Source organism: Anopheles bellator, chromosome 2 (genome assembly GCF_943735745.2).
Source record: "Anopheles bellator chromosome 2, idAnoBellAS_SP24_06.2, whole genome shotgun sequence".
NCBI lineage: Eukaryota > Metazoa > Arthropoda > Insecta > Diptera > Culicidae > Anopheles > Anopheles bellator.
In genome coordinates, this window is record NC_071286.1 from 81,930,979 (window position 1) to 81,957,393 (window position 26,415).

General features: G+C 50.6%; 1 protein-coding gene across 1 annotated transcript in view; it reads left to right on the top strand.

Annotated features, from left to right (window-relative positions):
- Positions 1-20,986, top strand: part of LOC131208187 (kinesin-like protein CG14535) — a 72,787-nt gene extending 51,801 nt beyond the window's left edge. Inside the window, exons 5-13 of the mRNA XM_058200838.1 lie at positions 4,389-4,664; positions 6,794-6,887; positions 8,596-8,802; positions 17,053-17,247; positions 17,318-17,538; positions 17,602-17,980; positions 18,054-19,368; positions 19,454-19,561; positions 20,158-20,986. Of these exons, the coding sequence (XP_058056821.1) occupies positions 4,389-4,664; positions 6,794-6,887; positions 8,596-8,802; positions 17,053-17,247; positions 17,318-17,538; positions 17,602-17,980; positions 18,054-19,368; positions 19,454-19,561; positions 20,158-20,986 (3,624 nt within the window). The remainder of the gene's footprint in view (positions 1-4,388; positions 4,665-6,793; positions 6,888-8,595; positions 8,803-17,052; positions 17,248-17,317; positions 17,539-17,601; positions 17,981-18,053; positions 19,369-19,453; positions 19,562-20,157) is intronic.
- The last annotated feature ends 5,429 nt before the right edge of the window (positions 20,987-26,415 follow it).

The following is a 26,415-nucleotide window of genomic DNA, read 5'->3' on the forward strand; positions in this document are numbered from 1 at the left end:
TCGCTGCGAAAACATCGCAGATTGTGAGAGTGAAAGATTTGTTTCGACTTTTTTCGTGTTCCCGCTGCGCTAAACCTGGAACGTTCAACTCTATTCCCCGGATGCGGACGGCAGAAACGGCATCCGGGCCTGGGAAGATAAAGTTATGAATGCGAAACTTGAACATGTTTTCGGGAAGTTTCATATTCCTTTCGTTTTTTGTCTCGAACCATCGGCTGCTAGAAATATGTCAAAAATTAAGCAGAGCAGTGAGCGCACTCACCAAACGAAACCGCTCGGGAGCCAATCCCAGGAGCCCAAACTTCCTCGGAAAAGGCGGACACGGCCGAGGACGACGATGATCATCAGGCGAGAGTCCTTTACGTTGTTCCGGGTAGCAAAAGCAAACACTAAACGGTCCCTTTTTTAATGTCCTCTCGACGGACGGGTATCAAACTTTGAAGTACATTCCGAGAAACTTTCGGACAGAAATTTAAGATCGAGAGTGGATGCTACTGTTGGATTCTGGAATCCTACCTGGCCGTGCCCCCTTACAGTCAAACAACGCTCGATGCTTAAATTAGCTTACACCGAAGCATTTCTGGGGCAATTGCATGAACCTTAACGTGAGCCCTTACGGGGAGGAAGCCACTTTGAAGGTGGTTCACAAGCCCGTCGTACGCTGTCGTGCTTCACAAATTGAGTTCAAACTTCAACTTCCAGTCAATCTCGTCCGCTACAACCACTCGCCTCAAATTGAATAAACATCAAATTAAATCGGCAAACCGGCAAACCCAAAATGGTGGCCGTTCCGATTTCCGACAAATCATGCTTCCGTTCCGGTTCGGGGTTCGCCCAACAAAGAGAGTGCCGCGCGGCACGTCAAAGTGAGAAAAATCCATTAGTTAACATTTTGTCACGCCGGAGGGCGCACGCTGTGGTGGCACGCGTTGCATTCGTCACAAGTTTTGGCTCCGGCAACAAAAAACGCCGGAAGTCCTGCGGGAACCGGACAACATGTTTCTCGCGAAAATCCAGCACCGGGTTTTTTATTCGCTAAAATTCTTTCACAACTTTGTTGTCGTTACCGACCCGACGCCTTCGGTGTGCTGGTGTCCTTGGTGTGGTGTTAAGTTTGTATTTCCATTCCACTCCGACCACCAATTTGGGGTCCACGGTTCGCTCGAAAAGGAAACTCGCTTTTAACGGCCACGTGTTTGCATTGCAGTGGCGATTGAAGAAGCGAAAATAAAAGCAAAAGTTGTAAAGTTCGAGTCACGAAGAGAGAGCCCGAGACAGCCGGACTCGTCTCGATTCGGCACGAAACAAAACATTGTAACTTTCCACCGGTGACGTGGCCCAAGAAAAAAAGGTCTCCAGAAATTTGCTGCAAAAATGTTGCTCCGACAAAGCGCAACGGCGAACAGGACCCAGGAAGTTTCCGAACCTCGACGGGTCGCCAAAGGACACCTAGTGAAACAGGAGAACAGAAAGGATTCGCTCCGTTCTGTTGAACTTTCTCGGCCCAAAACGGGATCACCGGTTGAGTAAAGTTAATATTAAATAGAATTTAGAAAGAAAGCTCCAAACTTTTACGTTACGTTTGCTCACCGCAAACAAATCATTTTATTTCATTTCTGTCCCTTTCGGGGAGCAGATGGAAAAAGAAGTCTTCACTCGCCTGTGCATTAGACGCACTTTCATTACATAAAAGAACCCGCCCTTGGATTCGCCGGTAGTCTTCGCTCCTAAAAATCTCGTTTAATTAATCGATCACGAAACCGTCTGCTAGCACCGAAAAATGCATTCCATTGGAACTCCCCTTCTCGGAACGCACATCCCTCGAGGGTGCCTCTAATAGTCCAATAATTCTCGCCAACGAGCCCGGCCAGGGGCATAGCGAAGTCCTTCTAAGGAGGGTGAGCCCTTCAGGAAGGGCTTCGAGTGCAACCGAGGGGTTGGATTCCTTAAGATTGATCGGCCGCTACACTGTTCCGCCTGCGTCCCCCGTTCTCCCCCGGCTGCTCTCTCGAAAGCGGAAAACCCACAAAGTTAATTGAATTAAGTTAATTATGTGTGGACAAATCAATCTATTTTGTCTCGTCTTCGGTGCGCTTCGGCAAGGCGTTACCCAGAAATCGATCTGCAGTTCCGGCAGGCGAAACGTCCGAAGGATGCCTTTTCGTCCATTTAACCGATAATACGTCGGCCATTTAGGTGCCCGGCCCGGTCAATTGTTGGCCAGCTATCTTTCCGGCTAGTTAGAGCAAGTGTTGCGAAGGTTCTGGTGAAGTTCAGCCTAAGGAACCAACGGACAGGAGCTAAGCCAAACAAATGGTATGAAAAATGGCGTTCGATCATGCAATCACCAGCCCCTCGGGGACGGTGAATCGAAAGGCGGATACCTACGTTCCGGTTCCGTAAATCAATTGCATCTACACACGACTGTCGACCACAGCCTTTACGGCACGTCGGCCGGTTAGACACGCAACGGCAGCGAAAGAGGACCCTATCTTGCGTTTGATGCAACATTAGGTTTGGTCTTCGGTGCATGCGAGGCCAATCGATGCATCGATTGGAACGTGTTGCTTCCACTTGGGATGGGCCATAAATTTTTGGTAAACTTTGCAAAAAATAAACGTAGAAAATCGATCGAACCCCGGAGGAGGTCAAGTTCTACGACGAAACTGCCACCGGCCCCGTAAAGGCAACAGGCAACATCTAACCTGCAACATAAGAGCCCCAGGAGGAGCCCAGTCGTCGTGCGAAAGAAGCATAAAATTATAGCAATTCATATGTAAACACTCTCTCTCTCTCGTAAAAGTAACGCGCATAAAACTCCCCACAATTGCGTACCGATTCGCGCCAGCCGGTGGGCCCGGAAAGGACATTAAACAGGGCATATAAAACAACCCGCATTTCATGCTCACGTTTCGGTCGGTGAATGGAAAATAAAACTGATTTCCATCATTCGACCAAAACCAATGCCTTTCGGTTCAGCAAACCGATGTCAACAGCCAACCAACCCACACCGGTGACGCCAGGATCCGTCAGGTGGTATTTATAAAATCATAATCATAAAGCAAAGGCATAATTATGCTAATCATGCCAGCTTGGCGCACCGGGAAAAGAAGTGCGAACGAGCGTGCGACTTTTCACCATACTTTTATCAATGGCTTTTCTTCGTTGGGGATAAAGCATAATTCTATGGGATCAATAAAATAAAATGGTGGGTGCAACACAGTACAGTAAAATTATAATAAATATTGGGCTTTTGTTTACTGTTGGTGGTAATCCTTTGCGCCTAAAGAAAACCTATAATTTTAAGTCAATTTACAAAAGAAAAACAAACTTTTACACAAAAACGAAAAGTTCACATTCTTTCAAAACGTCCGATTGGTTAATTTATCCATGCTGTTTAAAAGTTTTATATTTTGTTTTACTTGCGAACGTTCAGTGAACAATGTAAAGCGTTGGTCCCACAAGTAATAATAATTTTTTTAGTCATTTCTAAAATTGCTTAACATTAACCGTTTGAAAAACAACGTAAACTCTAGTAAGTTAATGAACGCTAAGACATTCATATATTCGAAACATACAAAAAACATAAAACTTTGTGTCAGTTGATATTTTACTTATTGTTACTACCATTTTTCATTATATTATAACTATGTTGCAACATGACATACAAAAGGGCATTAAGATTTTATATAAAATTCCATTACAAAACCCTTGTTCAAAATTGTAATATTTAAAGCAAATCGAAGTTTGAAGTACGCAACCGACTTGGGGTACATCAAATAGCACTAACACTTTTGACAATAATGGCAAAATTGACACACAAAGCAGTTTCCACCCTTATGCTGAGCCATTTATGAGCCACTTTTCCGATGTGTCACCCGAACAAAGGCACAATCTGTGGCGCCATGCCTGGGTGTTATCTCGTAAACGGGTGTAAAAACGGCCAACGCTGCCAATGGTCATAAATATCGAGTAAAGTGGTTATTTTTCATTACCAAAACCACAGACGCGTCTAGCCCGACTCGCCCTTCCCCCGAAATCCGGAGAAACCCGGCGAACGCATAAAATCATTTCCCCAGAAAGGAATCAGCACGCCCTTGGGGTGCTGTCCTGCCGCTCAGCCAGGGATTCCGACGGACTCCTCGATGCTACTAAATAAATAAACTGTCACCGAATTTTTCACCATCCCTAGGCCGGTCAGAACCGACATTAATCGTATAACATTTTAATTCGTTAGATCACATGTGAGGGTTCCGGCACTACTACTGCTTCGGTTCGGCACCCGACAGGGGTTCGGCCAGACAGTCGCCCCTGAGTCCGGGAAAATGGTTTTCACTCCCCACCCTAAACTGAACGCTTTTCACTTTCTCACCCGCCCTTGTCCCCAGGTCAAAGTCATGCTTCGCGTATCGGATGACCCACCGACGACGGCGGCGGCAGCGGCGACGGGACTACGGCCGTCGGGAAACTGCGACCAGCCGGCGGACCAGTCGGCGCCACCACCACCAGCGACCGCACCCACCTACTTGACCGTGGACAAGAAGAAACGCCAGGTGACGCTCACGGAGACTACGGCGACCAGCGCCCAGCCCGAGCGCGGACCGATGGTGTCCGCTCCGAAAATGTTTGCATTCGATGCATTATTTACGACCGAAGACTCGCAGGTGAGTTGAAACGACAGTGTGTTTGATGGCCGACGTCACCAGAACTCGAACAGGGCCCGCGCCGTGTCTGCCGTGGCTTGGCTTGCTAATCAACCAATCAACCAGTGCCAGTTTCGGTTTCACGGTTTGGTTGATGCTGGGTGAACACTCGAGGGTACACAAACCGCAGCGGCCAGTTCAGACACAAAATTTACTACTTTTATACTCATTTCCAAAACATAATATTGAAAATTTCATAAACTGTTAGGCATGAAAATAGTTAAAGGGAAATATTTAGAACCAATCAAAGTTGAAATATTTGGAGCATAAATTCGTCAACTTTTGTATTCATCGAATTTCCTCCACAACTCAGCTGGGGCTTCCAACGCGTCCACGAGTGTTGCAAAAGTCCAGTACAAGCTGTTCCCTTCCGCCTCATTTGAGCTGCCTCGACAAATAGCGGCACTACGGTGGCCGACCGACAACGAATATTCTTACCACTGCTTAACGATATTCAATCAAGTCCGAACCATGGCCTAGGCCCGGTTCCCAGCTACCAAGGATCGCCGCCGCATGCACGCACTCATGCGTACGCTCCCTCCTCAAAAGCCACAACCCAGGACGGGGTCGGACCGGGTGCTTACTTTCGGTGCATAATTGATGCGCCCACTGATCACACCTCGCAAAAGTTAATGGGCTGTAAACTGCACGGAACCAGAGCCCGCACCCGACCTGGCCGCTGGCTCTGGTTTGGGGTGCGCTCGGTTCGCGCTCTCTGCGGGGTCGATTGCCCATTTCCACGCACAATCCCTGGGGGCCGACTCCCCGGCTTACCCCACGGTTTTGACGGACGACCCTATCGATGCCGTTGGGTTGCTGGCCGCTGGTACCGATTTCAGATATTATTTAAAGCGCAATCATAGCGAACCCCTTTCGGTAAGTTATGGACGCAACCCCCAGGTCGGCATCGGTCCGTTTTTCGTTACCCTCCATTAACACTGTCAAAATAGGTTGACTTTGGCATCGCACATCCTGGCAGTTATCCGGGATGGGTGTGGTGACTTACGGCCACACTTTACTGACCACTTAGTGTATTTTAAAACATTTTGAATTATTTACTTTATTATCAGACGTGATTTCATTCTAAACCATCTCTTCATTAAAGCGGAATAAAAAGGATGTACAGAGAATTAGTTCATTGATTTTAGTCATTATTGTGTTATTTGAAATTATTTAGTTTGCGTACTTTTATAAATGTTCTCTTTAACAAGTCCAAGTCCAAGTCTTTTTCGAGTAGATAACAGTACGTCGTAATACTCTCGTCAAGGCAACTAACCGCATCGTGTCCGACCACGTCCGGTGCCGAGCTATCATCCGTAATCTAATAATAACATTTTGTACATAAAATTCCCCCAAAACACTCCGAGTCTAATCGTTGGATCTCAAGAAGGATCCGGGTACGGCACAGGCAACGATATCAATATTATATTAAGCACGTGCCCCTATCGATCGCTCGCTCACTGGCCATAGCCGGGATGCGGGTCTGCTTGCCTTGATCCTTTCGCCCGGTAGTTCCATCTTCCCTTGCACCGACCATACGGTTGATAACGAACCGTGGGGCCCACCGGAACCCGGAGTTATTGCGGTGACAGACGATGCCCGTCATTGCCGACTGTGGCCGAGAAAGACAGAGCCGGAGACTAGCGGCGAGACTCTCTACCGTCGCGACACTGCAACCATCGCCATCATCTCCGCTCAGCTTCAGGGGTTCAACTCGGGGCTGGCAAGCGATATGATAATAACGGCCAAGGTGACAAAAAGTTGGCTAATGAAAAACGTGATCTTAATACAAAAACGCCCGACGCCAGGTTGTCGTGCCAGCCAGCCGGTTTCCTGTAAAACTCCAATCGACAGTGTTAATCTAAGGGAAGCGCGGCGACGGGGCGAACGTCCTTCCTCGGCTGCGGCTCCACGGGCTCGTGTTCCCGGAGCCCGAGAAAAGCCGCCAACGGCACCTGGCAATGTTTTAGTGATTTTTCTGCAAGTATTATGCTCGCCACCATAATCCGACCCGTTTCCAATAGTTTACTTAAGCGCCGTACCACGAGTTCGTTCATTCACGGTCCGTTTCGGTCTTTTCCTACTTTCAGCAAGACATCTGCGGTACGGCACTGTCCGAGGTGATTCCCGCCGTCCTGGAAGGATCTGATGGATGTCTGCTGTCGCTCGGATACCCTGGAGCAGGTGCGTTTAACACTTACGTGGTATTTACAACGGCAACGGCAACGATGATCCGTCTCGCTTTAAATTGTTAGACACTTTTAATTGAACCCTTCACTGCACGTCCGGCGCTAGGATTCATTGGGTTCGTCGAAAGTGTCCCCCAGGCAAGCGACGGGCGCCAACCAACGGGCGATAATCCTGCTTACGTCCATTTGCTCACTCACCGGGCTGCTTAAAACTTTTCCAAGCTGTCGACGTGCAAACGGCTTAACCACGCTAGCATAACAAAGTAACGCAGCATCTGCCACGTCCCGGGGCAGAGTGTCCTTCCCCGGATCGGCAGCTGCACTTATCGTTCGTGCACTCCACGACGACAGAAGCCGACACTTAACAAGTTGCAGTGAAAGCTTGCAAAGGACCAAGCCGGGCCAAAAGGCGCAGCAACTTTTCGCCAGCAGCACACGCATCAACCAGTTGACAGCAGACCGAGCTCGCTGCACAGGTTATGATGGTCCGATGGCAGGGCAGAAGCATCACGGGCCGCTGTCTCCGTGTCGCCCGACTGGCAGGGCAAAGTTTAATCGCAAAGTTTCGCCATTCGACTGAACGGAGAAGGCTCCTGACAGATGCAAGATGCATGCAAAATCTTCTTTTCGCGCTCGCGGCAACTCGCGCCCTTTTTATTGCCGCTGTCCATCTGCCAAAAGTTTCGTTTTTTTGTCACTGCCAGCGGGGTCTCATAGGCCCATTTTATGTCCCGAACCGAGCGATGGAGGCGCACGGTGGCCGACTAACAAAGGGTGCGATGTCTGCACGATAGATGTCGCTCGTAGCTGCGCGGAACAAGCGTGCAATCCAAATACCAGAGGACATACACTCATGACGAGAGGGAAGAAAAAACGTATACGAGAAAGTAGTGCAGTGAGCTTAATTCGGCCCCTGCAGTGCCGAGGACGTGCCCGGGCATCGGGAAAATCGAGCGAATCGTTGAGACGGCCGGACAAATTTAAAAAGGATGTCAATATATCGCTTCCGGCGAAGGCGTGTGATAAAGCACCGAGCGTCTGCGAGATCGATGAGGATTTTAGCGGAACCCTGCCCCAGCGGAATGGTGCATGTTTTGGGTGGAAAAAAAGTTTTTCTTCCCTCCCATTTTTATTGCGTTTTCAAGTTTTTCTCACCCATCCTCTGGGTGAGTTTTGGTTTACTGTTTGTGTGAAAATGGCCGACGCCGTGGGCGTGTGTAGCATCAGTTTGTTTTCCCCACTGTTGGTCGTTTTATATTTGCTTCTTGCCCATTTTGGTTACTTTCTATATTTGGAGAGCCCCTCAGGCGAGGAAAGTGTATTTTTGGGTCGACCGAACATCATGCTTTGCACGGGGAACGTTCCAGAGGCATCATGACGATTTGCTTGAACGATAAAAATTTTGTTTGATATTTGGTTCGAGAGTGCCATTGATTTTGTTCAAACATTTGGTTTATTTTGTATCTTGTAAATTTAAGTTTGTAGCTTTAGTGAACGAAGCGTCTACGGTATCTAGTTACCAGGTAAAACTTCAATAGTGACATTTCAATAGCATCGCACCGGTACCATCGATCCATAGCAACCTTTGCAACAGGCAACAGGAAACTCGGTTCGGCGCACATTTTAATTCCACTAAAATCTGTCACAATAATCACGCGCGGTGCTGATGTCACGTTTCTTCTCCATTTACTCCATCATTTCAGGCCAATCACGCACAATGTTCGGCACGGTGACGGCTCCCCCGGGAGACCTCGGCGCGATCCCGTGCGCCATCTCCTGGCTGTACAAGGGCATTAATGAGAAACGTCAAAAATCGGGCGCCCGGTTTTCGGTCCGCGTCAGTGCGCTCGGTGTGAACGCCACGAAGCCCGGCTCGTCGTCGAGGGATTTGCTGGCCGGACATGCGACAGGTAATTAATCACTGACCCTTCCGGGACCTTATCTACCCTCGGCCGAGCCGAACCGAGGTCGGCCGGTCGGTCGGTCGCTGCTCACCGTACGCTGAAGGGCACTTCCAAAATGGAAGTGGACTTCAAACAGGGGAGAAAACAAAAACCACGCATTCAACTCTGTGCCAGAGGCTTTCAACGAGTGCTGGTGCTCATACGTGTCACTGGTGGCCATCGCACAGGCTGCTTTTGAACTACGCCCACGGAAGCCTTACCACGGGACACATTTTTCAGCTCCGTCGACACGTGGCCCCGTGCAACAGTGTTGCCGTCCATCTTTCCGGAAGCAATGGCCACATGTTTTACATTTATTAGCATCGAGTATAAAGTGTGCCTCGGAGTAATCGTCATTTGATGGTTAATTTAGTTATCGATTACTCACAGCTCGTTTCTATCGGGCCGACTGTTGATGACAGGCCCGTCATAATGAAACAGTCATCTGCCTACTGCGACTCGAGGAGCTTCCGTACGTGGTGAATCCAGCATCCTGTGGGGCTTCCTGGAACTCTCTGTACACTCTCTTGCAAGCTAGTCAATAATAAGGCTTCATCGGTCAGTTCGAAAGTTAAATCCGTAGCTGGTCAAACAATTTAAGCTCAAGGACCATATTATAGGACCTAGACCTAATTAAATACTCGTAGTTCACAGGAATTCAATTGTCGTTGTCACTTGAAGCCCCGTTGAAGCTACGCTACCTCATATTACAGTGCGCGATTTGGCCCTTTTCAACTGTCTCCTCAACTTTTAAAATTGAGTCCGGAACAACCGGGACCCGCCGATGGTGTACATTTCCAATAAAGTGTTACATTACTGTGGCATGTAAATTTCGCAGCCAGCGAAACGTGACACTGCGACACATTGCGTGACGAACCGGCAGCCGGACCGTTGACAAATTGTGTGCCGCCGGGCCCCAAAATTGCGCCATTGCCAATTGGCGCGGTACAATGTCCCGGCCGTAACCGGAAACCGGCGCCAGGCGAACGCACTGCTGCGAAGCCGAGTGTCCTTTTCGCCCGCTGGCAGCGGAAACAAGTGCGCTGCGCCCCAAAAACCCTGAAACGCCGATGTAAACCGGTGCAGCTGATGATGAGCCAAAGGCCTCACTTTATGCTGGCCTCGGCTACGTGCGGATGGAGCGGATGGACATCAAAAATATGACGATGACACCGGCCAAATGGCCTCACGTACGTGTGTTGGGGTTCATGTTGTTTCGAAAACTGTCACACTAACAACGGACCGGCTCGTTGTCCGGTTGGCTTACTGTCCTTGTTCCGGCCCGTTCTCGTCAGTCACTGACGAGCAGCCCATTTTTATCAACCCACGACCCAACTGGTCTGGAAAAACATGTTCGCCCCGCTCCCATTCCGCTCGCTGTGAGGGTTTCCGTGTGAAAATGTGAGCCCATTTCCTGCGGCCCACCGACGGCGACAACGCACGGTTGTATTTCGGGTTCGGTTTTGTTTCGCAAAGTAAAAGTACTTCCCAAGCCCAACCAAAGACCTGGTCCGGTGTCTCTGGAAGGTGCACCGTCGATAAAACCGATTGCGGCCCGGTACCACTCATTGGATTAGTGACGCCGCCACCGGTTCTGCGGACGGTGGCTACAGAAGTGGCTAGATAAAAGTGAATTTTCATGTATCCTGTTAATCATACGGTTTTTCCTGAGTCCCCCTTTCCGTTTTCGGATCCCTTCCGGCGACGGTGAGTGCGGTGAACAACGCATCACCGTCGTTCTCTTTCGTGTCCGGACTTTGATGAATCAAACGTCCGGCCAAATGCGCTGCCAGCAACTCGGTGGAGTGTTGCTTCACGAAATCGTGAAGCCGCAACGCACCATTTAACGCGTTTCGACGTTTGTTAAACAAATTGCAACGAAATTCGAGTTCGGAGCACCAAACACTCCACGATTAAAGGCCGCCGCGTGCCGGGGGCAAGAGTTGAGCTTCGGGCGGGAAGACAAAAAAAGGATAAACTTCCGCATGGAAAGTGTACCGACAGACGGCAAACGCAGCCAGACGAAAGATTAAAAGTTTTTAATTCCGTAGTCGTGTTTTCCATTCTCCGTTCCGATCGAACGTGCAACATCAGGTCTCGGGGTGGGCCGGGAGAGTTCCAGTGGTCCAGTCTGGCGCGATTCTGGCTCTGCAGTTACCAAGGACCTTCCCCGGAACTCGCAACCGAAGTCAGTCGCGCGCCGGTCGCCGGGGGTAAAAGTTTTGTTATTTTCAATTAGTTTCTTGCGCAAAGACTAAATACTTTAAGCTACTCCCGGTGGCACCCGGGACCGTTCCGGGACTGTCCAGACAGGACGGGGGAAGAAGGATGAGGGTGGCCACTTCGAATGTAGTGGCGCTCATTAGGCAACGCAAAAAGTGTGAGATTTAGTTTTCACTTGAGTGGAAATTTAATTTCCACCGCTTCATGGCTGTGGCCACGCGGAGTAAACTTTTCTAATCAAACCGGGTTCCAGGATTTGTCGGCGATGCTATTGAACGGTCAATAGAGCACCAAACACATTTTGTGAGCCGGTCAAATAAAAATATGTGTAATATTTTAAAAGAATCCTGATTCCTGGTCCATTCTATGGATGAACTACTGCAAGTTGAAGAACTCATCCTGTTACATCTGCTGACTTGTCGCTTTGAAAATAATGGAAATATACAGTACGAAAATTGGTTCCACTGCTGTCACTGAGCCCAAGGGTCCAAAGGAACTCAGGCGGAACTCCGTTCCGATGATCATGCATCATGCAAACCTGCGCCAGGTTTTCCAAGGAATTCTCTATTGGAACCAAAAACCCAGAACCAAAAACCCAAACCAAAGTGTTATGGGCAGAAAAGGCAAATTCTTGCCACTCACCAAGGACGCCAGCGCCGGGAAGAGCCATTATTCATCAATTCCCTCGGAAACCTTCAGAAAAGAGACCCAGCACACCGCTGTGATGATGAATAAAAATCAACATTTTATTTCATTACCACACTCGCTGCTTCAATACGGTACTTAGGCCGAAACAATAGCCATTACGCTGCCAATGATAATCCCGCTTTCCCCAGACCCCCGTCGATTTGCTGTTCCTGGCGGTGTTTGATTTGTTCGATCTTCCGAGAGATGGCGTTCTCCCTTGTGAAGAATGACACTGGAATGGTGAACCGTTCCTCAAGGACTAGAAAGGCTCAAGTTGCCCCAGACAAAGGGAACAAATGCCGTCCCGATGAGACTGTTCCGTTCTAACGTTCTGCTTTTAATTACGTTTTCTCTTCGCCGAGCTACGGCCGCACAGTGCCGACCGACGAATGCGAATTGGCCTCCCAAAAAAAAAACGCCGTCCTGTTCTTACCGGTTTATGGTTTGCCATTTTTACTGCCTTGCTCCGGCCATTTGCGTTTTCGAGTCCTCCGCGCCGCGGGCTTTCTTTCGGCTGTCGACGACAAAGTTGCCGAAACGGGCTAGCGTTTCGTTCGGCGGGTTACGCATTAAATCTTGGTATGCCATTTTTTTTTATTCCACCGGTTCCGAGTCCAACCCATTCCGGTTGGCCTTCGGGCGAACGTTGTGCCTGTGGCAGTTGGTCTTTACGACCGCACCCAAACGGCGGCCACAGATACGGGGAGCAATGATTAAAACTCTATAAAACATCATCAAACTAATGAGTAACGGGCAGAGACGACCGGCAGACGGACTACGGACACGGTGGTATAAAGTTTATGAATATCATTTTTACGGTTCGCCACTTTACGAGTTCCCGTGGGCGGTGGTTGCCTACGGAATGGTTTGTGGCATGGAACTAATCACCAACTAATGCGCCTTTTTATGGATTGGAAATTATGATTCTTCGTCGGAGCCACGCTGGAGCATAGAAAGGATTTCTGGCCACCAGAAAACCCGACCCGGAATGGCGCGCGGTGATTAATGCCATTTTATGTCCTTCCTAAAACTCCGCAATCCTCACTGCATTTTCCTGTGTTTGCGTCACGCTGAATGTCTCCGAACATAAACCAAAGTTTCATTCCACAAGCGATAATTTCCAGATTCCAAATTCAATTTGTAGCCAGCTTCCATTCCGTTCGGCGTCAAGTTTTGAGGAATTAATCCACCACCCACAGCACAATAGCACTTCCCCGTAAAGGCTCCGTCTCTGTTCCGTTTTTATGGAAAGAAAACAAACCGGTTCTGGTTCTGCGTAATCCGGCGGCCGCAAGCAAATTAATAATGCAAAAACCCAGAGCCCCAGTCCCAGCGATCCCTCACAGCACGAAGTTTAAGGCCGTCGGCCAGAACTTCCTGTTCCTTTCCCGGCCTTACGGGTGCCGGAACCGACCCATTGAGCGCCATCGGGGAGACGGAAGTGAAAAAGAAAACAGGAAAGCACCCGAACAGCGAGCCAACAAATTATTCAACCAAACGGATCGGACCACCACCGGTCGGTCCGGCTCTGCAGCACGCATCCGGTTCACTGCCCGGACCACCAAGGAGTCCTTCCCTCAGCGGAAGTCTAGGTCGGGTTGGGTAAGAGTTTAACGTTCCCACAGCACAATGTGATTAAGGTTGCAGAACGAACACCGGAACACGGGCACGTTTGATCGCACCGGAGCAAAAAACTCAGCCCCGGCGCCAATACCCCTGGCCCGTTCCTAATACTGGCGGCCAACCACGACATAGCCCCCACCTCCCCCTTCAGTCCGTGGCTTGTGGCCATGCTCGGTGGGTTCGTGCGCTCGTGCTTCGTTCTCCGGAGTGCGTTCGCGTGAACCGCGTTGCCACTGCAAAATGATAACGATAATGAATTCATGAGATAATAAAATATTATTGCAGTTCACTTGTTTCCTGCGGTTGCCCGGGCTGCGGATCGTAAAGCGAATTGTTTTCGTTTACGGAACAACGCTGGATTTTAATTCACGTTACGAGTAGTTGCGTGTATCGCTCTTATCGTTGGCCGTGCGGTTTCAATCGTACCGTCGAAAGTGCAGAGGATCCTTTACAGGATGATACTTTCGAATGTGTTGACAGGCGAACGAAACCAGGACAAACCGCATTTTGATTTGAGTTCCCTGCCATTAAAGCAGTTCTGAAAAGTTAATCCTGACTTTTCCGGAGACCTCCATCTGGGACACGTCCAACAAACAAAGCGACAAACATTCGATTTTGTGCTCTGATTCCTCTGCTTTGCTGAACAAATGGGCGAAATGTTTCACAATTATTTCCACTGACCGGATCGACATTCCTAAGGCAACATTCTGGAATTGCGATTAAAATGCTCTGACCGTTGGCACGGGCAGGGTGCATTCTGACCACGAAATACCACGTTCCTCGGCGCAGCCGATCACACTTCCTGCCAGGTGGAAATCCACAACAGTGACACAAATGCGACAGATTGCCGATTTGGAATTATGGAGCTTTCGATATTTATTTCCCATTTTTATTGAATTTTATAGTAATAATGTAACGTTTTAATAATACTTTCTACGTTGCTCATTGGCAGATTATACAACACCATGAACGAGTACCTAAAACTAGTTCCTCCGGAGCAACCTCCATTGAGTCCCCAACCTAGCTTTATGAATGTGATGCGATGAAGGCAGGCACTCGTAGGGATTAGCATTTCGCAGTTCGGTCGGGTCAGCCGCCAAGCTGACCACCAACCGCGCAAATGAGCAAACGGGAGATAAATTAATTGTTTAATAATTCACTAACAGTATCAACATTGATCATGGCCACGCACGCCGAGAGCATTGCCTGTGGCCGGAAATCGGTCGGGGCGCCACAGCTAGCGTGGGCTCCCGGTGTCCTGGCGGCAAATGGAGACTGTGACACCCCATCCTGCGGTGAAGCAGATGACGAACGGAATGAGCCGGCCAAACGGAGCGTAAATAATGCTCTGGACCAGTCGCTGCCGCCGGTACCAATCACGAATGCTCGAACAATTATGGTATTTATTCGATTTCATTACTGTTGACATCGGTTCGGTGCCCTGAGCCCCGCGCCATTCAGTTGAGTGGCCGTTCGTGATGAACATTCCGGTCCACGGAATGTTGCGAAATTGCGTTCTAGGGCCCGGCGTTCGCGAGGTGTTTCGAATGAACAGCGAAAGCCGCCTGCAATTATTCTAGCGGATCCTGGGCGTCTGAGAGCGGCGTTAGTGCCAACTGATTGTGATGTAGAATGTTTTATTTTGTACACCATTTTGGTGTCCTACAAATGCTTCGTATTCTTTGCCAGCTCTTTCAGTGTCGGGGCGTTCAACAAATTCCCACCGTAAATCGAATCAATCACTTAAATTTTGAATCAAGCCAAACCAGCAGGCAGCAACAGCGCTAAAAAGGATCGGACTCATTACGGTAATGATTTGCCCATTATCATTTGCGCGACCTGCGGTGAAACCCGGAAGTTCCGAGTGGAGCCCGATTGGCCCGATAATGGCCGCCATTCACGATGCCCGCCGGAAGAAGCCCCAAATTGGCTGGGCGCAAACAGTAAAAACAACTCCTCTTTCGCTGTGTGCCGGCTCCGGTGCTCACTCGAGTCCGTTTGGTCGCAATTCCGATGATGGGAGAGAGCGAGAGAGAGCGAAACACGACCGAATGCCGGAAGTGGCAGCGAATTTTCCACCGTTTTTCCTTCGCGACCGGAGCAAAGCGGACGGCTGAGAGTGGAAGATTTATATCTTTTTGATTTGCTAATGGGGGGCCCCGTTGCCAATCACCGTTCGATTCCGTCGTCCGTCTGCGATTGGGCCGGAACCACCGTCGGGGCGATCGGTTGACGGTTTGCGGAAGCGATTTTGAAGCAACAAAAATTGAACCCACTTTCAGCGGATGCCGTTTTGACAGCGCTCGCCAAGCGATTGTCGGTCGATTGGTTTGACGACTCAATTTTCCATTATCTGATCAACTGTTGCCAGCGAACATGCGAACGAAAGTGTTTTTAATACACTCGGCCACTGGCGGGCTCTGCCGTTTCCTACAGGATTCTTTTCTGGAGTGTTTCGTCTCGAAACGGTTTCGTCTCCAAAAAGTGGATGTTCTCCGGGTGCCGGGTATCATCAATCAAACAAACAAACAACTCAATCTGTCCCGTCGCACGGTGAACAACGGATACACCAAGACGGTCCACACGAAGTCCTGACAGTAGCGCCCACAGCAGCTGGTCACACATCGTGCCCGGAAGCAGCCGCCTTTCAATCAAACCATTTATAAATGTCCAGCTCGGCTCGGTGCTGCACGGAAACCGAAAGAAAGCATCTCTGGTCGATGTTTTGGTCCACGCGTCAGATGTTCACTCCGCTACGAGTTGGCGTCCCATCTGCAGGAGCAACGGCGAAGGGGCGCCCCACGACCCTCGTTAGGGTGCTCATAATCGTCAAGCGATTTAGTTTTTTGTTGCTTCCAAGAAACGTAGCCCCAGTCCGAATTCTTCAGTCCGTTGTCAAACCCTTAACGAACTACAGTGACTCAGGGCCAAACGTCAGGGTTCGGATGGTCTCGGAGCATCAAATCGGAACGGGGGTGTAATTGGTTACCGTTGCAGAGTTTATATCCTCAGTCTGCAAGCGGCGGAGTTGTAATTCATCTGCGCCGCTACCCCCCAAAAAAACAACCGATTCTTTAGAGTGGTTCCGCCAGAACTCTCCTTCCAGCGATTCTTATTTCGTCGACATTTCGCTCACCTGGCGCACTCCACGGGAAGAAAGAAAAACTCCACAAAACGGGGCCCAGCCAGTCTGCGAGGGAAAAACTTCCCCCCCGGGTTTGTCATCCGAGGCGAGGATTTTGGGATGCGAGTATGTGTTTGGAATTTTGATAGGCTCTTCCATTCGATTCGAACGAACCCGAACCCGGGCAGACAAATGACCTGCACGTGATGCGATGTCGGGGCGCTGTCGGCTTGATAAACTGGTCCCAGCCCCGAAACACCGAGAAAGGAGTAATCCTAACGGGGTAGCCAAACGGCCAAATCTTTCCCAAATCACAGATGTGTTATAATCGATAAACCTATCAAGGGACGGCGGTCGGGACGCCGGGCCAATCTGGGGCTCTGGAACGATACAAGTTTCAATTTCGTCATAAATCGATTACGATAAAGTTGGGAGCGTTTATCAAAAAGACCCGGGAAAGAAAGGGTTTCCCGGCAACCCTCGGGTTTTCCATTTTCCCGAATTTCCCATTTCCCCCGATTTGGATCCGTTTCTTTGTTTTCATCGCTGTCCCCTCCCAGAGTCGGACGATTCGCCCGGGATGTACCTGCGAGGCGATTTTCTTGGGCGGCCGACGGAGCTCCGGGCACCGAACGCCGAGCGGGCGGCCCTGTTCCTGGATCTCGCCCTATCAGGACGGTCGCAGTGTAACTACGAGCCGGCCCTAATCTACACCCTGCACGTCTACCAGTACAGTCTGTCCGGCAAGCGAGGAGGTAAGTCCGATCCTAGAGTGTGTCCGCCGTCTGAATTTTTATTTCACGATTACTGTAATTCCTCCCGCAGTCGAAGGTGGACGAAGTCGGTTGCATCTGATCGATCTGGGTGGGTGTGCCAACCGGACCGGAGGTCTTCCGCTGTCCGGTATCGGGAACGTGCTGCTGGCGATTCTGAGTGGCCAGAAGCATCCTCCGAATCGGGACCATCCACTGACGCCACTGCTCCGGGATTGTTTGGCTCCCATCACCTGCCACGTGGCGGTCGTTGCCCACGTGTCTCACTCACAGGTAGGTGGCCAGGCGCTGGAATCGACCATTCGGGATCTCATCCCGCTATTCACCTCCCCGTAGACCCACGCAGACACGCTGACCACGATCCAGCTGGCTTCACGGATCCACCGGATGCGGCGAAGATTGCGGCCGCGAAACCATCTGTTTGGTGGGGCCGATAAAGGCCTGACCGGTGGATCCTCCGGTCACCAATCGGGCGGTTCCTCCGAAGGTCCAGACCCGTCCAGTTCAGACTTTTCGCAGGACACCGTCATCTACATGGGGCCGTGCGACGATCCGACCGACGGCGAACATCCGCCCGTCTACCTGCCCAGCCTGAACTCGGGCGACAATCGGTGCGCTATGAACAAGGTCCTGAAGGGGTCGGTGGCTGAAAAGCCAACGGCGGCTGCGGTGGCCTCACCGAAGAAGAAGACTTCCACCGGAAGCACCTCGAAAGGTATGTAGACGGCCGAGTCCCAACCCAGGGTTCTCGAGATCCTCCCAGCTAATCCTCGTTTCGTTCCGAGTAGCAACGAGTAGTCCGGCGCCAACGACGTCAGCCAGCGCTGGTCAAGGACGAACGGATAGCCTGAAGCGGGGCCAACTCTACGGCAACCACCAGCTGCCGGCGCCAGGACCGGAGCTGGCGTCCCAGCACGGCTCGCCCAAGGTGGTGGCGGGAGCCTTTAAGCATGTGCCTGGCGTCAGTAAAGGCTCCAACATTCCGACGCCCAAAGGATCCCCGATGAGGCGACCGGCGGCTGTGGTGGCTGCGGCCACGACTACCGCTGCCATCCCCATCCCCATACACGGGTCCATCCCGCGCGATAGTCCTTCGCGTCAGATCAGCGAAGAGAAGTGGATCGACGGACCGCGCGTATCCAAATCGAAGGTCCACGAAGCGCGCCATCTGCTGCGGGAGATCAACCACGTGAAGAAGTGCGAAACGTGGGTCGATGGTCCGAGAAGGATTCCGGCAGTGCATGGCGGGGCCGTCGCTCCCGGAGCCACGCAAACTCCCCCGGCGGGACAGACCGGGACCGCAGCCGGTGCGGCGACGGCTGTGGGGTACGGGTTCATGGATACGCACAAGAAGAACATGATCCGCCAGTGGGTCGAAAACCAATCGATCCAGCTCCTGCAGCAGTCCCTGTCCGCCAACAGTTCCCCGATGCACACGAAGCATCACGCCACCTACAGTTTGCCAAAGTTCCGCCCGAGTCGCTCGGACGAGGATGGGTTCCTGACGCTGGAGCTCGAACGGGTCGACGATCCTGCGGCGATGGTCAACCCGATTGCACTCCGTGGTTTCACGGCATCGACCGCATCCAGCGCCGCGGCCAACATCTCCGAAAGTCACGTCCGAACGGGGCTCAAGCAGGCTTACAGTCTGGACGCTGAACCGCCGCCAGCGGCCAGCGCCCCACCACCGAGCCAGCATCCGGTTCATCCGAGCCAACTTCCGGCCCACCATCAACCACCGGTGTACGCCTCGGTCAATACGGCCGGGAAGGTGTCGAGTACTTCGGTTGCGTCCGTCCACGACAGCAATCACTCGGAGCGATCGCGAGCTCCGTCGCAGGCCAGTGACCGGGTTTCGCACGCACCGCAGGAAGAGGAAGACCAGGACAGTGGGCCCTCGGAGGTGCCGCCCGCACTGCCCCTGATGGATCCGCTCGGATCGCGCGAGATCTCGCACGAGAGCATCCACATGCTCTGCTCGCGGCACGCCTCCCGGGACGACGCCATGAGTGTCCACAGCCACACCAGCCACCATACGGCCGGCATGATGATGGACTGCGGCCTGCAGGTCACCGAGGACGAGATAGCGAAAGCAATGAAGGGGTAAGTCCGGCCGGTGCCACATGGCCACAGGCTTCAGGCTCCTGTTGAGCGCTGACTTGACTTACGCTGTTTCACACTACCCCAGGGAACATCCGCTGAGCGCCCTCAGCCACGGCGAGCTGTCCGTCGTATCGAGCTTTAATGTTGGTGGTGGAGATGTCTTCAGCGACTGCGTCATCGGCGATAGTATGAGGTAAGGCAGACTTCAACGTGCTTCAATGTCAGTTTGAATTTAGTAAAGGAATTTTGGCTAAGTTCTAATTACCTATCAATTCTCAGAAGTTAAGGTCTAGAGGTATGAAACGAAATTTTCCCTAAGAATCACATGTTCGTCACATGTTATTTCTCGCAGCTCCCTGCTAATTTGGGGAAGCTGCAAGGTTTTAGGAGCTTGTGGTACACCACACCTTCCTGGTCCCACCAGACACACAGCATTGACTTTTTGTCGAATCGATCTGGTTTTGCAGTCGAAGTTGATGGTTTTCCCGGACTGACTCTTGATTATTCCATTTTAGGATTCTTAAATCCACTTTCCATCCCCAATCGCGGTTGGATGGAGCAATGGATCTTCCCCAGAGCCTTCAAACGTTGGGATATGGCATGTTAAGACACACTTAGCTGATCCGAAAGAAATTTAGATCCAAATTGACAGCTAGAGCCATATGATTACTTAATCTGATTTCATACGTCTAGACCTCCTGGACCTGTCATCATTGGAAACTCTGACAGCTGGAGCCGGAGGGACCACTCAGCTGACGATTCAATGCTCGTTTCTTCTCTCCACTCCAGAAGCCAATTCGATCAACTAGCGCGACTGCGCGAGATCTTCACCTCCCAGCTGGCGATGGCCGAGGTAACGCCCTCGTTCCGGCTCGGCGACACCAACAGCGTGTACAGTGAGCCGGCGTACCGCTTCAACGCCGGCCCGGGCAGTGTCTGCAGCGAACCCGCGTACCGTCCGCCAAGCCCTCGCTGTCGGGACTGTCGCCAGTCGCTGACCATGTCCCGAACCCCCAGCCAAAGCTCACTGCCCAGCCTGACGGGGATCGTGGCGATCGCCGGGATGGAGCAGTACGCCTCGCTCCGGCACCCGGACGGTGCTTCCGATCCCAATCTGCCCAAGCTGGAGAAGCCTTCCGATGACCCAACGGCCCCGGAGCTCCGGAGCGACCAGGACCAGCGACCGCTACACATCCGCGAGAACCCGCTGGCGGAGCTGCTGTGCCGAGCGCAGGAAGACCCAGACGACGACACCGATGGGGCGGCCCGCCTAAAGCCCAGTTCCGCGCTGCTTCCCCAACAGAACCTTCCCGCACTGCCCCTGCTGCCGATTTCCACGCCCGAAGCGTACGACAGTGGCCACGACTCGACGCCTCGCACCTCGAAGCACTCGGGTATCAGCAGGCGAGCCGAAAGCGGTTACCACAGCGTGGGCACGGTCCGTGACAGCGATGAGTCCAGCTTCGGATCGGCCGCGTCCCGAGCCCACCAGAAATCGGCCGGGGCGTCCGGCAAGAAGCGCCACCGACCGAGCGACAACAAATCGCTCTGCCACTGGCTGCGGAACCCCTTCAACTGCACCTACCCGGACACGGAGGGCGAAATCAGTGACTTCTAATCGCACACGGCACCACCCGCTTTAGCTAATTTTATCAGTTCGCCCCCACCGCATCGCTCTCCAGAAGATACTAAGGATGTGGATCGATGTGCTATGTATCTGTATATGTATCTGTGGAAAACTCGCTGGAAAAAACGCCAGAAACGCCTAACGCCTGACAATAAGACAACGATCGCTGTTCAACCGATTCGGCCGGCCTACGAGCCCCTCCAACCAATCGCTTCGCAGCCCTTCGCCAGGACCCGATCCTTGAGCTGTGCAGGGCCCAACGCTGCGCTTTCCGATGTGTGGGCCTGCTGATCGTCGTAGCCTAGCCGTTTAAAAGTCTAAAGACCGTCTTGGCTTACGTCAAGTCACGCTCTTGAAGCTTTCCATTTCCGCTTTGGCTTCCCTCTTAACACGGTCCCTCATCTCTTTTGCGCACAATCTGTCTCTCTTTTTCTGCTCCTCTATTTTCCTCTGTTTTGTGGCGTAGAACTCGAAATTGGACAATTCAGGACGAGAGTACTTTCTTCCTGCTTTATGACGTTCACAGTACTCAACGCCGCCTCTTCTGCCTTGTTTGCCAATCGCCGATCGTTCGATTGGCCACCGAGCGCAGTCAATAACCGGTTCAACCGGTGACACTAACCAACAGTTACGGGTTTTGTAAACCCGTCGCCTTCGGCACCGCTCATAATTGTGGGGCGCTTACAGTAATTTGCATAATTTATTTGCCTACTGAACGTGGCCACGCTGGGCCTCGCCGCACCAGACCAGACCGACCGATAAATCATCCAGGAAATGCACCGCCACATAGACGCACACATACACTAATTATGTCGCCATTTGCCGGTCAAACCCCCCCGAGATATCTCTGATTCGCTGCCAATAGTTGACGGGGCGCTGGGAATTACGAGGCTCCGGGTAATTAACGCTCCGGGTTCCGGTTTCTGATGATGGAACAACACGTGTTTTCATTTCCGTGTTTCGCGCACACAAATCCGCCTCATTTACGCCTTGGTCGCAACGCAAACAACACCGAGGTGGCAAAGCCGAGTTCCTTTGTTCGCCCGCACACCATTCTGACCTGACACAACATGCCGATTGTTTCGTTCAAAAAGGATAATGGAGCAAAAGAGCGGCACAAGAGTTAATGGCTGGGAACGGAGCGGTGAAACGCAGAAAAAGAGAGATAAAGTGTGTGTGGCCAAAAGCGAAGCAATAGGAGAGAGAGCGAAAGAGAGAGAGAGAGAGAGTTTACAATAATTGTTTCCCCCAATTCTAAATCTATACTGTAGAGCAGCCGGCCAGAGTAGCAGAGTAGCGGAAGAAGAAACTTTTAAAAGGAACCCCCACAGCTAAACCAAGAGAACCATAAAGCAGGAACGTAGTTTGTCCGCGGTGCAAATTACAGGTTGCAATTTTATAGACCTTTTACAAAAATCAGGACAGTGCTCCTTTAGCGAGTCGCTCGGCGAGCCAACGGGAAGCGTACCGGACCGGAACAAATGACGCCACTCGACAAGCATACCGATATCGTATATTTCCGCGCGGAGTGAACTGGTGACGACCATGGAATGATTAGCATTGATTACGATTATTGTCGCGAGCAGCAGCATTGTATTGTATGGAAAATATTGTCTAATCGTTTTGTGATGATGCTTTTACAACAATAATCGGCCGTGAGTAAGCGGGAGGAACTCGAAACACTGTTACACATACACAAGCACACAACCATTTACAGACAGACCACAGGAACCGAAAGGAAGAGAGAGGACACGAACAAGTTCGAAGCGCAACAGTAATTTACAAAATAATAGAAAATAATTTTATAAAAAACACTACGTCTTTGCTTTGCTGTAAGTGAGAAGTGAGAGTGAGAATATCACAAAGTGAGTAAAAACAAATGGCTCAAGGTAAGTGACTCACTGAAAGGGGAGGATTTAAACTACAAAAATTAAGACATTCTAAGAAGCTAAAAGCAAAGTAGGCGAACCTGAAGTACCACAGAATGCACCCTGCCCTGCCGTGTCCTTATCGCCACCTTTGCCCACCATTGCCACGAACCATTTAAACCTGTGCCTTCATTTCAAGCATCATTACCGCCATTAACGATGCACGTGATTTGCTTCTCTCCATCTTCATTTCGGGACGCAAAGTTCATCAACATCCGCGACCCGTTCTTAAACTGACACCGCCCGAGAGAGAGAGAGATAATCGTAGGCCACCGACCCGGGTGCCCCCCGGGAAAGGTGGTCGTAAAAAAGTCATCGTGTCCTTCGAACTCCTTCGAAGAAGTCCGGGTCAACTGCATTTCTACACCTTTTTTGCGGAAGGCATTACACCGATAGAGCAGCAGCGCCGCAGGACCATCGAACCGTGAAAGGTCGTTCTCCCTGCTGAAACAATGTCCATGGCTTCTTCCCTTTATCGCTGACACCGTTTTTCCACCCGGCCCCACCCCCCCGATTCTCGGAATTTCCGCGCTGACCCAGATTCTTGGTGAACCCTTTCGCTGGCGGCGGGCCACCGTGTCTTCGCTTCCACGTCCAGGCGGAAGTACGAGTCCCGGTGTAATTATAATGGAATTAAAAGTTAAAACTTTCCTCGACGGTCGGCGGTCGACGGTAAACGGCCGGGCCGGGGCTGAAAGTGCGCAAAACACCGGCACCGGTGAACCGATGCCGGTGAGCATACGACGGGGTGCGTCCCTTGCCGGTTCGGGGCTAAAGATTTGTAGCCCGTAACTAATTAGTGAAGAGTTAATGAAAGAATGTAAGCACTGGCGAACGGTGCGGTTCGGTGGAATTAACACGCGGCTTTTGGTAGGGATTTGCGCATCGATGATGATTACTGATTTGTTTGTTATTTGTTTATGCAATTAATTGTCCGTTAGCATCGTTATTAATTTTTATTGATAATTTTGATATGTTTTTTGTTTAATGTAATTGTTTTTCTATTATGTTATGATCACATGTAAATGCGATAGTTTCTTTACGTAGGTTCCATATTTTTGTGATGCATTATGCTAAATTCTTACTCATTCTTCAATATTCTTTCATCCGGTGTGCTTTTCTCACAAGTTAGATCATTTAAAATTAAAACTGCTCATTTTATTCAACGTAGAAAAAGAGTCTGTAACTTTGCTATGTTTACCAACACAAAAAGTCATCGTTTAATGGTTGCCTCAGATGGAAGAACTATTAAAGTTCTTTCCGTCATCGTTCGGTCACTACCTTTATCTTTAATCTCTTAGGATTGTTAAACTCAAGCATGCTCCGCGAGTGACCGTTCCTTGTTCTCCCCGCAAAATTTTGGCCAAACACCAGGTACAGCTCCCTCAAGAGCTGTTGTTTCACGGAATCTTCATGCCAATAAATGTCAACCGGCAGGGTAAGGTTGATTGTAAAACATGTTTGACCACAACGACCACTAGGCCGAAGGCCTCGCATCGCAAAACACCCAAAAAATCTGGAGTATGAGTAATGGGCAAGCTTAAGGGCAGTTGGACCCGGTCTCCTGCTCGATTGTCCGTTCAATCGGTACCAACAAACCGACAAACAGGAAGTAGTTCCACCCGGTCCACGCTCATCGAGGGAGTTGTAGATAGAATCCGGACTAGCACTTTTCGGTCATTTCTTCGGTCCCGCCTTCGGGCACCCGAGCACGGGAAAATGTAAATATTTAGCTAGTCAGGCGTGAGTTATGCTGATTCGTTTGTGTCCTCCGGTTACCTGTTATTACATTTTATTGTCCTGCGCTCCCCAAAACGGGTGCTCTTTCGCAGTCACTCCGGGATGCGCCTGCTCTTGCCTCGTACCGGAAACCGCTACGAAGGACTCCGAAGGGCCTGCGGGATCTCCGGGTCGTAGAAGCATAATGTTGATACTGCTAATAATCATAATAGTAATGGTTTTATGCTTACCTCGAGCGGAGAAACCGAAAAACTTTGCTTTCCCTCGGGACGAAGAGTGGCGCAGCTCGAAACAGCAGGACCAATGAGAGGGGACCTATGGGGTGGAACTCTCCCGGAAGTGCGCAGAAGAGTAGCATAAGTTTGAAGGACATTATTGCCGTAACATATTCTGCTGGCCCGAATAAAAGCCTCGGACTTAATTGGAGCATTGTGGGCTGAGGTTGGGGCCGAGTTTGCCCAAATTTACCTGAGACGAATCTTGTCGTTCATCCAACGGAAGCTTCTCTGTAGTATTAGGTCAACCCGAAAGTATAGTCGATTTTCTTAAATTTATTGCAATTCACTATTATTTGTTTAATGTTGAACTGCTTTATTGTACATAAACTATCTAAATATTTTTAAATAAACAACTAGCTGTGCAATTCCAATAATATTCTAAGTATTGAGTATCTCTACCGGAATGTTCAGAGAAGAGTGCCATTGCTTTCGGATCGTCCGAATGCTCCCAAATAAACGCCCGAATCTCGGCCATGCTCGTAGCTCGAGACGAGTCGCCGGAAATAAATAATTTCACGATTCGCCTACGTCAGTGCTCTCGGTGCTCGGTATAAATTATTCCATGTCTCCTAAGCTCTGCTCCGTCTCTCTGGCCCGCTCTGTCAACTTGCTGCCCGAGCATCGATCGACAACAGATATATAAATGGTATTTTTGTCCGCCCATCGAACGGACAACGGGCGCTCCGAAAGCAATTAAAGCTCCGATGCTCGAAACCTGGTAATCAAATCGGATCTAATTTCGCAAAACGTTATGCCAGTCACATTAGTTGTGATCAATGTGGCGGCGAGAGTAATTAAGGGAAACTTTCCCATCTTTATGCTCACATCCGGTGGTTCGTGTCGGTTATTTGTGCGACCACTACCTTAGCATCCTTTCTTTATCCTTTTTCAGTTCGACTCGATTGGCGGTCGGTCATGAAAGATAAATGATGCTGCCCGATATCGATTGAAGGATGGCCCGGGAGCCGTCCTCCATTTGTGAATCATGTCGTCAAGATTGATCTCGATTGAATTCAGATTACCGGAAAGAATGTGATTACGGGAAAAGGTTCTCGATTTGCAGCTCACCGATCGGTGCGAGATGCGATGCGTGCGAAGATGCCCTTTTTGGGGCTCCAGCATTTCTCATTCTCTGATTGGGAGACAAATATGCTGGCACCAAAGGAAATGATGGAAGGTTAAAGTTTTCGGAAACCTTTTGAATTGTTCCTATTTGTATTTCCTGAACAAGCTCGCCGAGCTTCTTCACACGATAAAGTTGAAGGCCTTTAAAGTAGACTTCCAGAAGTGGTCCAGATCTACGGTTTAAAGGTTTGTGGTACAAACTGAAACCCGTACGCCACGCAAGGATATCCACTCCCGATCCAATGTGCCATTAACAAAAACACTTCGCACAGCTCGTACTGGACATCTGCTTACCGGAGTGCCATAAAACTGTCCCCGGTTTTAACGACCCCCGGACGGCACGGGAACA